The sequence below is a fragment of the Myotis myotis genome, unplaced genomic scaffold (assembly GCF_014108235.1).
Source record: "Myotis myotis isolate mMyoMyo1 unplaced genomic scaffold, mMyoMyo1.p scaffold_m19_p_11, whole genome shotgun sequence".
Classification (NCBI taxonomy): domain Eukaryota; kingdom Metazoa; phylum Chordata; class Mammalia; order Chiroptera; family Vespertilionidae; genus Myotis; species Myotis myotis.
In genome coordinates, this window is record NW_023416315.1 from 55,123,093 (window position 1) to 55,137,812 (window position 14,720).

Here is a 14,720-nt window from a genome sequence, read left to right on the forward strand (position 1 = left end):
TAAAAGAGATACTATAATGTAAGTAACTAAATTCTACCTCATCCTAAATAAACTCTACAAGTAGTAGCATAAAATTCAGATTGTACTATTTGTCATTGCTAAGAAAACCTATGCAATATGTGCCTACAGCCTTTCACACAATGGAAAATGTTTTGTATCACCTTTTCCAAAAAAGTTCAAAAATTATTGTTTTGTTTTGTTTTATTAATCCTCTCCCCAGGGTATTTTTTCCACTGATTCCCCCCCCCCCCCCCAAGAGAGTAGAAAGCAAAGGGAGAGACAGAGAGAGAAACATCTATGTGAGAGGGACACATCTATTGGTTGCATCCCATGCCCTGACCAGGGCCAGGGATTCAGCCTGCAAGTGAGATACGTGCCTTTGACTGGAATTGAATCTGGGACCCTTTGGTGCATGGGCCCATGCTCTTATCACTGAGAAAACCAGCTAGGGCTTCAATTATTTTTTAACTAGAGGCCCAGTGCACGAATTAGTGCACAGGTGGGGCCCCTTGACCTGGCTGGCAATGGGGGCTGATAGGGACTGTCTTGCCCAGTCCTGACTGGGGCCCATTGGGGCCGGCTGGCTGGCCGGGGGGAGGGACCACACTGACCACCAGGGGGCAGCTTCTGCATTGTGCGTCTGCCCCCTGGTAGTCAGTGCGCATCATAGCGACTGGTTAACCAGTCATTTGGTCGACCGTCGTAACGGTCACTTAGGCTTATATATATATAGATTTAAAAAATCACCTTTCCCTCCTAAACCTCCTTCTCTATTCTCCTTCATTATTAAACAAAAAGCAATTACTGCTGAAACCGGTTTGGATCAGTGGATAGAGCATCAGCCTGCGGACTGAGAGGTCCCGGGTTCGATTCCGGTCAAGGGCCTGTACCTGGGTTGCGGGCACATCCCGGGTGGGGGATGTGCAAGAGGCAGCTGATCAATGTTTCTAACTCTCTCTATCTCTCTCCCTTCCTCTCTGTGAAAAATCATAAAATATATTTAAAAAAAAAAAGCAATTACTAGCCCTAGAGCAAGCATGTCAAACTCAAAGGCTAACACAGGCCAAATAAACAAGGTTTAAATTTATGTGGGCCACAAAAAACACAAAAGCTTCAATTTTCATAGAAACATAGGTTTATTTCGATAGAGACATGCTGAATACAAAGGGCTGAAATAAATGAGTGATCGTTAACATAAAATAGGACATTTTAATAAAAATTATTATTTTTTCTTGAACATTAACTTACCAGACATTGAATAACTGCACAAATTAATAAGCATAATGCAAATAAACCTATTTTTCTTGTTCTCCGAAAGCAAAATATTTCCTGTTGCACACACCAAACAAGTCAGTCCAAGACTAATGATGTGGCCATTGGCTGCTAAAATATTCGCTGCTAGTATTAGTGGAGAGAAATGGTACGCCTGCACGTAAGCCACGTAAGAGAAATGAATGCAACACAATTATAGTAATCAGTCATTAGTGAACATTGTAGTTCGTTATTGATAGTTATGTATAACGGGATATTGTAAAAATTAAGTTATGAAATTTTTATTAAAACATTTCTTACATACCGTTATATTGGCTGAGCAGCAAAAATATTCACTGTAGGCTGCATGCAGCCTGCAGGCCGTGAGTTTGACATGCTTGCCCTAGAGCATCAGCCTGCAGAGTAAAGGGTCCCGGATTTAATTCCAGTCAAGGGCTCATACCTCACTTGTAGGCTCGATCCCTGACCCTGGTCGGGGTGTGTGGGGGAGGCAACCAATCAATGTGTCTCTCTTATATTGATGTTTCTCTCTCTCTCTCTCTCCTCCTCCTCCTCCTCCCTCCCTTCCACTCTTTCTAAAAATCAAAGGAAAAATATCCTTGGGTGAAGATTAACAACAAAAAATAAAATAAAATAAAAAAACAGTATTTCTAAATCCACTATAATTAAAAAATAACACAAACATGCAATGACTTGAAATGTTTTTGCTGCATGTGTTATAACAAATGGGGTTTGAACCCCAGCTCTGCTACTCAGTAGCATGCTCCTGGGTTAAGTTACTTACTTCACTGAACCTTATATATCAAATAGGGATAATCCTACCAACTTCAGTTTTTGTAAACACTAAATGAGATGATACATATTAAGCAAAAGGGGGCTATTTTGTGCTGCTGTTGTTATTAATACCAAATGTTAACTGTAACCAAGATCATAAAAACCACCAAGTTCTAGGTTAAATTTTTAAGTGGATTAAGTTTGTATTGGTCACAATCCCTTTTTCCCCCCACATTTTTTGCCTGCCTCTTTTGAGCACAAAAGGTCCTTTCCCTAGAAGTATTTATTTCCCTCCTATCTCAACTTCTCAAAACCTGTTCTCAAGAGAGAAGTTCATTGTTTATCTGCTGAATATATTTACTAAGCTAATTTTCTTTTCTAGTCTTATATTAAATTTTTAAAATTTATCAAACTGTAGAATATTAACAATTTAAAGGAATTTTGGACATCAGAGAATAGAACATATTTTTAGTAGTACTTTTAGCACTCTAAGATTATGCATTAAAGCAGTGGTTCTCAACCTTGGCTGCACATTAGAATCACCTGGGAATCTTTTTAAAATCATTTCAGGATGAGGACCAGAAATCAGGATTTTAAAAAGATTCCCAGGTGATTCTAATGTGCAGCCAAGGTTGAGAACCACTGCATTAAAGTCTCATCGAACTTTCAATATGAACCTTTCTGAAGTAAATTTGTTAATACACATGCAATGCGCACACACGCCTTCTTCTATTGTTAAAGTCTACTTAATCTTTGAAGTACGGACATATACATCAAAATATGAACAGAGAATTTTGGGGATATTTATCTCAAATGGAAAGTTTTTTCCCCCAACAGTTAAGGAGATATACCTAAATCTCCTGAGAGGCAACTGATGGAAATCATTACAGAGAAAAGTAGGTAAAATGCATGAGATGAGGTGTAAGAATGTATGAGAAATGAATAGATGTTTTGGGCCAATTATATTAACATTAAAATGCATTTAAGATCAAAGGTTTCAGTATGTATCAATAAGCTTTAAGACTAGATTAGATATAAGAAACTAACTACTGAAAAATGGTACAGAAACTAGATGATCATAAATCAAGTTGCAGAAAAAATCACTCTATGGTGTAAAAATGGACAAAATGACATTAATACTTACAGTTAGAGGAACTGGATCTTGAAAAGCCAGGCTCATTTCATGGCAATATAGAAATAAAAGTAGGCGTTCACACTTCTAAGCAAAAAATAAAATGAAGTCACAGCTTATTTTTTGTAACAATGTCATATATATATATCAAAGTACCAGAATAAAAATTAAAACCTGATGAATACAAGAAAAGTATTGATACTTAGAGTTTTTAACTCCTTCCCATTTACTGAATTGTACTGTTTGATAGCTTGGGGTTTATGTGATACATGAGAGCAGCAGTCCTTTGTAATTATAGGAACAAACACATTATCACTAGAAACCCATTTGAAGCTCTTAAAAATAAATTTCCACTTATTTCTCCAATTTGTATTAAATTATTAGACAATAAAAGAAGAGATCTAAAGGTGGAGCCCTTTCCTGGTGTGTACAATCCTAAAGCCCTAAGGCAGATGGTGCTATCATGCACTCTGCTACTTCTCTGCTTATGTGGGCTTATACACACGCTGAAGCACTATAGTGTGTGTCTGGCCCCGCTCTTGCATGACAACTTTCATACTCTTTGTTCTACTTAATAACTGAGCAAAGGAGCTTCTTTAATAATACAGAAGTGTTGATTTAGTAGGTTTAAATGTTAACTACAGTTAAGTATTTTAGCTGGCTTTAAGGTATAAACCTAGTACCACTGGGTGAAAGAATGGAAATAGAAAAATAAATTCTATTTCTCAACAAATTCTGAGGAAGAAAACCTATCTATAGTAGAAATAAAACAAAAAAGAATTTACTAAAGGTAGACCAATTTTAAGAGTGCAGGCCACATAAAGGACACATATTCTACCTTGTTCAAGTACAGTTTCTAGAAAATGTATATGTAGTACTATGATTTTTTTCAACTAAAGAAGTTAGTCTGCCTCTAAGTATATTACTTAAAATCCCTATACTTTTGTGGAAATAAATACTAAAGAAAAAAGAAGTTAATGTGAAAAGCACACCTGCATTACAATAATGCATTTAACCAAACCAAACCAAACAAAACAAAACAAAACTGTGTAACAGTCTAGGTTGGAAATGCTCACAAACTTACCCTTCTATCTATTGGTGTTAATTTACCAAGACTTTCAGTTTTCTTTTTTTCTGAGTTGTGACTGGGAGCATCACAATCATATTCAACTTCTGGTTTGGATAAGTCTCGGCAGAAAGTGCAAATCCACTCTCCACTGTTGGGGGATAAAGTATTTGAATTATAATGCATTGTTTTGCTCTTCACCATATCTCTTTTCTACCTCCTCCATGCCATCTATGATACAGAATTACTTATTTGGCATGAATTTCAATCACTGAAGAATTACTGTATACCTACTAAGCACTCAGCTCCATCCTGAGAGCTGAACAATTGTAATAATACAATGCAAGAGCCTAAGTGGTATAAATATTAGTCTAGCTAAGGAGGTAAGAAATACATATACAAAGTAAACACTTAAATAAACAGACACATTAGTCTATGGCTGATGTGATGTGTAACTCATATTTTTACCACAAATAATTCAAGACAAAAATCCTTCTTGGTACTATTCTTGCAACTTTGTTTGAAATTAAATTTTAAATAGTATAGCCTTTGAGGAACTGAGAGATTAACTCAATGCTCTTCTTCATCATCATCTCAAAGGGACTGTGAGACTTTGAGATATTTATAAATGTCAGTGCCTGCCAAATAAGATGCCATTGTGGCAGTTGTGCCTAAGGACCATTGTTCTTTATGGCAACCCCATGAAATAAGTTAATGTTTTTTTCTTTTCATAACACTAGGTTTTTGAGAGAAGCACAAGGAATTAGAGGCAGGGTATGGGAAGGAAACCCTATGTTGTAGGTTTTGAAGTATGCATTTGTGTCAAGTGGACTTTTATGTTTAAGGTTTTACAATGGTTTTAGGTTATAATAATTGTCACCCTTTTCTTTGCCCCTGGTCTGTGTTCTATCCCATTTCTGGGTCCTTGTTTTCCTCTTTTTTGGATTACTCCATATTTGATGAATCATATTATAAAGTAGCTTTCTGAGATGAGTATATGGAAATTAAATTTTTTTCAATCTTGCATGCAAGTCTAAAAATGTTTATTTAGCCCTAACTAGTTTGGCTCAGTGGACAGAGTACTGGCCCATTATTATTGACCAGTAGCCCTGCGCACGAATCCGTGCACCAGTAGATCGCTGCCGCCCTCCTGTGGCTCCCCTCGCACCCTCTCATAGCTTGTTGCCCTGCCCTCTCCTGTAGCCCTCTGCCACCCACTTGTAGCCAGTAGGTTGCTGCCGCCCTCCTGTAGCTCCCCATGCCCCCTCCTCATAGCTTGTTACCCTGCCCTCTCCTTTAGCTCTCCGCCTCCTACTTGCTTGCTGCCCTGCCTTGTCCTGTAGCTCTCTGCCACCCACTTGTAGCCAGTAGGTCGCTGCTGCCCTCCTGTAGCTCTCTGCCCCCTGCCCCACCCTCCTGAAGCCCCATGCCCCCTCCCCCCACCCCCTTATAGCTTGCTGTCCTGCCCCCTCCTGTAGCCTTCCACAGCCCACTAGTACCTTATTGGCCCACCCTCCTGCTGATCTGTGATCTGGTCGTGATGTGCTTGGTCATTACACCTCAGGGCATAATGGCTAATTAGCATATTCCTCTCATTATACAGGACTAGAGGCCCGGTGCACAAAATTCGTGCACAGGTAAAGTCCCTAGGCCTGGCCCGTGATCAGTGCCATCTTCCTTGGCTGCCGGCAGCTGGCCCTGCCTCCCGCCACCACCCACCCCCAGTTCCCCATTCAACATTGGGAGATCAGAACCTGCTGGCCAGGGAGAGGGACCGAGAGGTGGTCAGTGCACCTCATAGCGACTGGTTGAGCGATCATTCTGCTGTTCAGTCAATTTGCATATTATATATATATATATTAGAGTCCTGATGCATGAAATTTGTGCAAGAGTTGGCCTTCCTTCCCCTGGCTGCTGGCACCAGCCTCCCTCTGGCACCTGGGACTCGGGCTTCCCTCACAGCCCCAGATTCCTCCAGGAGGATGTCCAGTCTAATTTAACATATTATGCTTTTATTATTATATAGACAGATGTGCTCCAATCCTTCCACTTCCAGGGAAAGGGGCAAAGGAGGGTTGCTAAAAGTGATAAGGGAGGCAGCAGGGTGAACTTTTCTTTGGGGGGGAGTGTAGAGTTTCCTCCTGATGAGGGGCTTCAAAGGACAGTGGCCTACTTCTGCTACCCTCTGTCTCTAGAGATACAATTTCTGATTGGCATTTGGCAGGACAGAGCAGTTGCAGGTACAGGACTGGGAGTGACTTTCTGCATGCAGCTCCCTGGAGAGTCTCTTCTGGCCAAGGAAAGCTTTGTTCTAACCATTTCTCCTGGAGCCAGTACTACTGGGTGGTCTGGGGCAGAATGGAGGTGGGGCAGGGCAGGAAGAAGTATGGGGTATAAAACTGGGGGTGGGGAAAAAAGAGGGTGAAATCTGTGTGTGTGGGGGGGGACGGGGAGGGGAAGGGATGATGCAGAGGGAGAGTTGGGGTCAGCATAGGAAGGTTTGGAGGTACTGGGGGAGTAAGAGGGACCAGCAGGTGCCAGAACAAGGGTCTATGGAATCAGGTGGAGGTCCGCGAGGCTGAGTACAAACTAAGTCTTTTCCCAGACCCTGCCATCCCAGATGGCTAGTGGGAGGGGTCCATAGTGAGGTCCTGAGCTCCCTACACTTTGTCTGAGGCTCCAGAACATGTGGCAAACACGCCTCATCCCTGCCACCCCCACCAAAGTGCTGCCATTTGGAATGCATTTGCAGACACAGGGATTGTTTTTAAGTTAATGGTTTTTAATTCACTCTGCTTCCCACTTGTTTTTTATTGAAAAGGCGGATTCTGCTGGTGTGTGTTCCTTTGTGGGGGTGGCAGGGGTGTTCTTCACAGGCAGAGATCCGATGAGAGACAGAGACAAGAGGCCCAGCAAGACATGGGGAATGAGTAAACAGGATCAGAGAGCAAGGAACAGCGAAGAGAGATGCACAGGGCGAGATAGACAGACACAGAGAACCCAGGAAGGCTAAAGGAGGAACTCAGCCCTAAGAGCAGAACAAGTGTGCTGAGAAATCCTGCTTCAGGAAGGCTGATCCCTCCACCTCCAACTAAGGCCCCTGGGGCTGAGCTTGCTCTCCTCTGTGCTCTGGTTCCATTCAGTGTAGACATGGCTGAACGGGCCTCAGGAAAGGGCTGAAAGGATGTGGTGAGCAAGGACTGAGTACGCAGGACCAGGGTTGCCGAGGGCTAGGGATCCAAGACCAGACTGAGAGAGGAGGACCTGGAGGCATTCCCTCCCAGGACCCTGCACACCTTATGTTTTTGAGCAAAGCCCGAATCCCAAATCCTGTGCCGCGGCTCTGGAGAGTGGCGGCCCTGGCCTGCTGTGCCACCTAGGGCGAGTTCCCTAACCTCTCTGAGCCCTGGCTATGCCACCTGCAGGAGAGGACCGCTGGTGGCTGAGGTTAGAAATGGCTTGGGAGGCAAGGAGATAAGAGCACAGTTTAGGACACCTTGGTTTGGCGGTTACATCCGAAATCCCAGGGATTTTTGGCCTTGGCCGCTGCCCTGGGCTCACGTTTATGTAGGACTTGCACAAATGGGAGAGCTGGGCGCTAGCACCTTCCTTCCTTCACAGCTGAGAACCAGTTCATCCTCTCTCTCCCCCCGCCACCCCTCCTCTCCTCAGTGCCTGGTATTCGCAAACCTTCCCAGCAGCGAGTGTAGACACACGACCAAGGACACACAAAGATATCCCCAATCCAGCACGTGGTGGCTCTGTAGACAGTTGGGCAAACAGACATATGACACTGGGTGCTGTAGACAGGTAATAGAGCTCCCTGGCCCAATGAGAGGGCACATTTGGCAGAGCAGTGGCTCTATGAGCGAGTTCACCCCGGGTGCAGCTTCCAACCCCGGAGTAGGCGAACTGAAAGCCCAAGATAATTAGAGCTAATTACATATGTGCAAACAGCCAAAGCAGAGGCCGTGGGCCAGTCACTCCTCCCCTGCCTGCCCTCTGCAATCCCACCCCAGCAAAGGGGTCTTACTGGCATAGCTGGGGCTGTGCACCTGGGGAAGGGCGCGCAGGTGGAGAGCCCCTGGGGCCCAGGGGTTCGGGTGAGCCCTCCGCCTCCAGAGCACCCTGCCCCCGTGATTACACACTCCAGCGCATGCTGCTGCCCCAGAATGGCAGGTCGCGACTGGGTTAGGAATTGGACCAGAACTTGGTCCAAGCACTTACTGACCTTGTGCTGAGCGGGCGCTGGTGGCATGGGCCCCAGCATTTGGGTCTTTAGGTTTCTATTATCTTGGCCTCCTGAGCATTCCGTCCCTGCGAAGATTTGAGATGGGGCTCTCCTTGTATCCTGCCTCAGGGATGCCTGTCTGGAGCTGAGACTGCAGGATGAGGAAGGGACAGAGTCTGGTGCTTGGCTTTTGGTGATCAGTTTCTCTCTGCCTGGATGCGCCACAGGACCCCAAAAGAGTGACTCTCTGAGCTTTCATTTGCATGTCTATACCGTGCATGCCTCCTCTGAGCGGGCCTAAGCTGCAATCGCACATCCTTAATGCTGCCGAGAAGACGGGAGAGCCTCCTGCCACCACCACTGCGCTCGCAGGTGTCAGCCCAGCTTATGGCTGAGCGGAGCTCCCCCAAGTGGGAGCACACTGACCACCAGGGGCAGCTCCTGCATTGAGCGTCTGTCCCCTGGTGATCAGTGCACATCATAGCGAGCAGTCGTTCCTGGTCATTCTGCCATTAGGGTCAATTTACATATTACCCTTTTATTATGGTGCACGGGTGGGCACCCGCCAGCCTGCCCTGATGGGGGCCCTCGATCGGCGTCAGGGTCCCCGCTGGGGGATGGGGCCAGCCAGGGCGAGGGGCTGAGGTCATTCTGGTTGTTCCACTGTTTTGGTCACTGGGCTTTTATTATATAGTGAAAGAATGTGGAAAAGGAAAGCAAGTACTATCTTACCTTGGAAAATTTGCCAATGTGGGCACATGACAAGAAAGATGAAATACTTTGGGACACTTCTCACAGCACAGGAGTTCCCCTCCATTCTGACAAACTGCACACCAGTCCTCATTGGGGTCATCTTCTTTCCTTGTGTCTCCAACATGAAGAGGTGACTTTTGGGAGGCATCCAGCCACGCAGACTTTCCATTTGAGGAATTTTCCTGGTGAAGTCCAGGTTGATCTCCTGTGCTATCAGGGGCATCTGACCTGAGCACAGACTCCTCAGAAGAAGAGGTCTGACTACTATTTAGGAGCAGGGAGGTCAGTATGCTTCTTGGATAGTTAGTCTGCAATGGAAGGAGGTAAGAGTATATGTATTCTTAAAACTGGCATTCTTAATTAGCACTATTGTAATTTTAGACCAAAGACTGCTCTCTCATGGGCACCTGGTAACTTCAAAGGAGTCTATGAACATGCATGAGAAAAAAGAATTATCTTTACTGCTAAATATATTAGAATCTCTAGTGGTAAAGAAGACATGGGCCTCTACTGGAAAACATCGTCAAAATAGAATATCAGTACTTAGGGAGTGTGGACAATAAAGAAAAATTATATGAATTTGCTGATGAGTTCAGAAATGGGAGAATGGGTGGGTAGTGTAGAAGTCAACCATAGGAAATATAAGTACATTTTAGTGGACCTGTTCATTTAAATTATACCTAGACATAAAACATGCCTAGTATAGATTTTTTAAAAATCATTCATAGAGCTATTAGTAACTTTAAGATAAATAAAAATTTTATGTTGGAGCCTACGATGATGAAAATGTCAAATCACTAAGTCATTTTCACAATCTCCAACAGTGTTATAAAATGCTCCTCAATACTGTCAAAACATTTTCCTACCCTTACATACATTCCTATGGAGTCCTCTGTCCTCCTGTTACAGAGTATAATGAAGGAGCTGCTGTACTGGGGACTACCCTTTTCTTTGCCCCTGGTCTGTGTTATATCTCATTTCTGGGCTCATTTTTCTTTTTCTTGGCCTACTCCATATTTGATGAATCACACTGTAAAATAGCTTCCTGAGAATGAGTACATGGAAATTAAATTTTTTTCAATCTTCATGCATGTCTAAAAATGTTTATTTACCCCTAGCTTGGCTTAGTGGATAGAGTGTTGGCCCATGGACTGAAGGGTCCCATGTTGGATTCAGGTCAAGAGCACATACCTTGATTGTAGGCTCAACCCCTGACCCTGGTCGAGGTGTGTGTGGGAGGCAACCAATCGATGTGTCTCTCTCACATTGATGTTTTTCACTGTCTCTCCTCCTCCCTTACACTCTCTCAAAAAAATCAACGGAAAAATATCCTCAGGTGAAGATTAACAAAAACAAACAAAAAGTTTTTTTCACTAATGTTCTGGTACTTATTAGGCCCTTTCAGTTCAGATGTCCATGCCTTTCAGTTACACTAAGTTTCATTATATTATTTGAAGTCATTGGTATAATTAAAAAGTATATACATATATAATATAGAATATATATGTATATATTTTTAAAATATATTTTATTGATATTTTACAGAGAGGAAGGGAGACGGAGAGAGTTAGAAACATCGATGAGAGAAACATCAATCAGCTGCCTCCTGCGTAACCCCTACTGGGAATGTGCCCGCAGCCAAGGTACATGCCCTTGACCGGAATTGAACCTGGGACCCTTCAGTCGGCAGGCTGACGCTCTATCCACTGAGCCAAACCAGTTAGGGCAAAATATATATATTTTTTTATTGACTTCACAGAAGAAGGGAGAGGAGGGGTAAAACCATTAATGATGAGAGATAATCATCAATCAGCTGCCTCCTGCACACCCCACACTGAGGATCAAGTCTGCAAACTGGGCATGTGCCCTGACCGGGAGTCAAACTGTGACCTCCTGGTTCACAGGTCGACACTCAATGACTGAGTCACTTTCAGTTGGGAGATAATTACATTTTGAGGCCTAGTTTCTTCATCTGATTCTTGTTTCACTATCACAACGGGAAAATCATAATTTTCCGGTGGTCCACCATTTTCTTGTTTTATTCGGATTGGCTCCAACATGACCACTGGGACTTTGTGTGTAGAGTCAGCTCCTGCTGGTTTGCTAGAAGAGCCAGAGCTATAAGTGTAAGAAAGAAAGAAATAACCATCTAAGAATGCTACCTTAAGTATCTCCAAATAAAGTATAACCGCTTTGAGAATAATGACCTATCTTCACAGCAATGGTAGCTACTATATCAGCAATAAATGGTACGTAAGTTAAATACACCTGCTATGTACGAAGTTTCACTTATGAATAAAAAATGTTCTATATATCAATTTATCTAAATAGTTATGTTACATCTGAAAAGATACTTAAATAAATTTAAATAATACCACAATTAAAAGACAACTGCCTTCAATATTCTGAAGCTCTAAAATTGGGCAGCCAGATTTAGTTCTTAAAGCTAGCATCTTTTTTTAGGTTTTTCCATTTCTTTCTCTAATCATGAAAAAGAGAACTCTAGGCTCATATTAATGATTTATTATTATGAAGTGTGAAGATAATGAGGGACATAATTTATTGATGTTCTGCTATTTAAAAAATGTAGTGGGGAAAAAAGCTTTTACAGATAGCCACTATGTTTTCATGGAATTGAATCTAAACTTTCTCTTTTCAGAGAATGCTCTTTCCATGTGATGAGCAAAGCAGTAAGTTAAAATAGAATTTCAACAAATGTAAACTTATTTTTAAAGCAAAATCATTTGGTCATTAGAAAATTCAGAAAACACTGAAATTAGCATAAAATTATTTTTTCTTTTGCCTAAGTTTGTATTTGTGTGTATTCTCATATAGTACAGTGTGTTATATCCCACATTTTTATTTTTTCCTTGCTATTATGATAAAATCATAACATTTTATTTTCAACATATATACAAAGATATTTGTATCTTTAAAATTAAAATTATAATTTAATCCATTATGTTAGTTTATTAAATTAATGTAATATATAATAATTATTAAATTATTTTAATTTAAAAGTAAAAAATAAAAAAAGTTGTTCAGAATGTATTGACCACCCAAAGTGTGTTGAGCACTGGGGCAAATAAATATAATTAGAGATTTTCTATCTGGAGAATAAGGTTAAGTTAGCTTACCTTCCTCGACTCCCAACGCTCGAGGCACTAGGTGAACGTATTGGTGGGTGTACACTAGTCATAGTAACAGGTCCTGAAGAGAAGGAAGTCAAACACATTCATAAAATGAATAATTATGTACTTAATCCCAATTGAATGTGCTCACTTAGTACTACACTGAAACTGAACACATAAAGTATATAAAAAAGTAAGTAGTTGCTAAACTCCTTGCACACGAGTTGAAATTGAAAAGGTATAGAGGCTTAACCTTTGATTTCTACTTTGAAAATACTGTATACTATACTAATTTTAAATTGTGCCAAACCCTTTTAAATCATCCAACAAAAAGGGGGAGGATTGTGGGAGTTTTTTAAATTACAAATTGAGAAAAAACTGGAAAAACAAAATCAAAAGGAGCCCACTTTACCTGCAAGACCTGGAGATGGCACTGATGAATTTGGTGACTGGACAGTCCTGTTTGAGGGTGGTCTTGGCTGGCCATGATCTATACTAGTATCCTTCCTCACAATATTGTCCAGCATAATAGTACTTGAACAGTCAATCTTATAAAAAAAGAAAATTATTTCATGGTACCCATGGTTTGCAAATTAAAAACCACTTTAAATGAATAAGAAAACTTTAATAGTTTAATTATCACCAAATACTAAAACATGAAAAATTGTATTTGAGAAGTTCTGATGCATATCTTCGCCATAACAATCTTTAAAAAAACTTGCACTCTTATTGCTGGTTCGATTGCTAGTCAGGGTACACGCCCAAGTTGGGGGTCGCGATCCCAGTAAGGGTGTGCAGGAGGCAGATGATCAATGATTCTCTCTCATCACCTTTGTTTCTCCCTCTCTCTCTCTAAAAAAAAAAAAAATCAATAAAAACATTAAAAAACAACAACAAAAACTTGGCACTCTTTTTTGTTAATCCTCACTGAGGATATTTTCCCATTGATTTTTAGAGAGAGTGGAAGGGAGGGGGAGAGACAGAGAAAAACATCGATGTGAGAGAAGCCCATTGATTGGTTGCCTCCAGCTTACACCGGGGCAGGGGATGAAACCAACAACTGAGGTCCGTGCCCTTGACCAGAAATCGAACCCGTGACCTTTTAGTCCAAGGGCCGATGCTCTAACCATAGAGCAACAGGTCAGGGCTTTCACTCTGCTTAAATGTTACATGTTAGTAAATACACCGAACATTTGCAGAACACTAACGTCAGCTAAGCACACTATTACCATTTGGTAGGAAAAATATACAATGTTTCAGAAATCATGAGCCAAGAGGAAGAAGTACTGTATGTCATTCACACCCTTAAAAATTAAAGCAAAAACATTTTTAATACTTAATTTATTTAACAATAACAAAATGTAGCCAATTAAAAAAAAGCCTGGTGAGAAAAGTAGCAAAATTTCACATTTTTGCAGATTTCTTTAGCATCTTGCTTAATAACAGCTAACGGGATTCTTATATCTGCTTATGTACTAAATCTCTTTTGATGAGTGATTTTGATTGAAGAATATGAAGAAAAATCAGGCCTTACACAGGGAAACCTTATGGAACCTCTGAAAGGGTTGTAGAGACACCTGTGTCCCTGGCCCATACTTTGAGAACTGAGGCTTTGGAATGCACCAGAAAGCTGAAGCAACATTTCCAGAACACTAACGTCACCTAAGCACACTATTACCGTTTGGTAGGAAAAAAAATGATCCCTGATGGATTCTTGCTTTAATAAAATAGGTACACAAATAACACATGTTTCATAATTGATTACCAGGCTAAAATACTGATAAATTTCTATCAAATAAGACTTTAATGCTTTAAATGCAAATATTTTTCATGCTTCTATATACCATTTATTTCCAAGGATGTCTTTGTGATTTAAATCCAGTTCAATTTTCTAATACAGTTGCAACCTTTCTCAACCAGGATTCTAAGAAAGAACTAAGTCCTGTAGTCCTAAGGCACAGACTGTATAAAACAAATTTACTTCTTGCCTCTGCATTTAGAATGGTACTAGTTATGAACCATCCTTAGGAGGACTGAGAAAACAGACTCTCAAAGCAGTTTCTTGTTCTGTGGGTTAGATGAGGAATCTCAGTTGAGAAAGGCTAGTGAATACAGAGTCACCTCTATCTGAGAACTGCAGAGAAAAGAGCAGAAGGATAATGTTAATATTTGTAGGTCATATTTCAGTTGGGGGAGCAGGGAAGTACCAAGGTCATTTATGTTTAATATTTTTTTTTGGCAATACCTTAGTCAGTACTTTTTAGAGAGTGCAAAGAGCATTGAAATGATTGGATCTGAAAGATCTTAATTTAAGAAAAGTTATTTATAACTGTGGAGTAATCCTAAAAGCTAAAATAAAAT

At 41.3% G+C, this 14,720-nt stretch overlaps 1 protein-coding gene across 7 annotated transcripts in view; it reads right to left on the bottom strand.

The window, feature by feature from the left end:
• Positions 1-14,720, bottom strand: part of TRIM24 (tripartite motif containing 24) — a 113,003-nt gene that overhangs the window by 5,098 nt on the left and 93,185 nt on the right. For all 7 annotated transcript variants that reach the window (XM_036329020.1, XM_036329022.1, XM_036329019.1 and 4 more), the window contains 6 exons: positions 12,772-12,907; positions 12,366-12,438; positions 11,178-11,346; positions 9,208-9,536; positions 4,263-4,395; positions 3,191-3,265 (listed from right to left, as the gene is read on the bottom strand). In XM_036329020.1, coding sequence (XP_036184913.1) covers positions 3,191-3,265; positions 4,263-4,395; positions 9,208-9,536; positions 11,178-11,346; positions 12,366-12,438; positions 12,772-12,907 — 915 coding nt within the window. The remainder of the gene's footprint in view (positions 1-3,190; positions 3,266-4,262; positions 4,396-9,207; positions 9,537-11,177; positions 11,347-12,365; positions 12,439-12,771; positions 12,908-14,720) is intronic.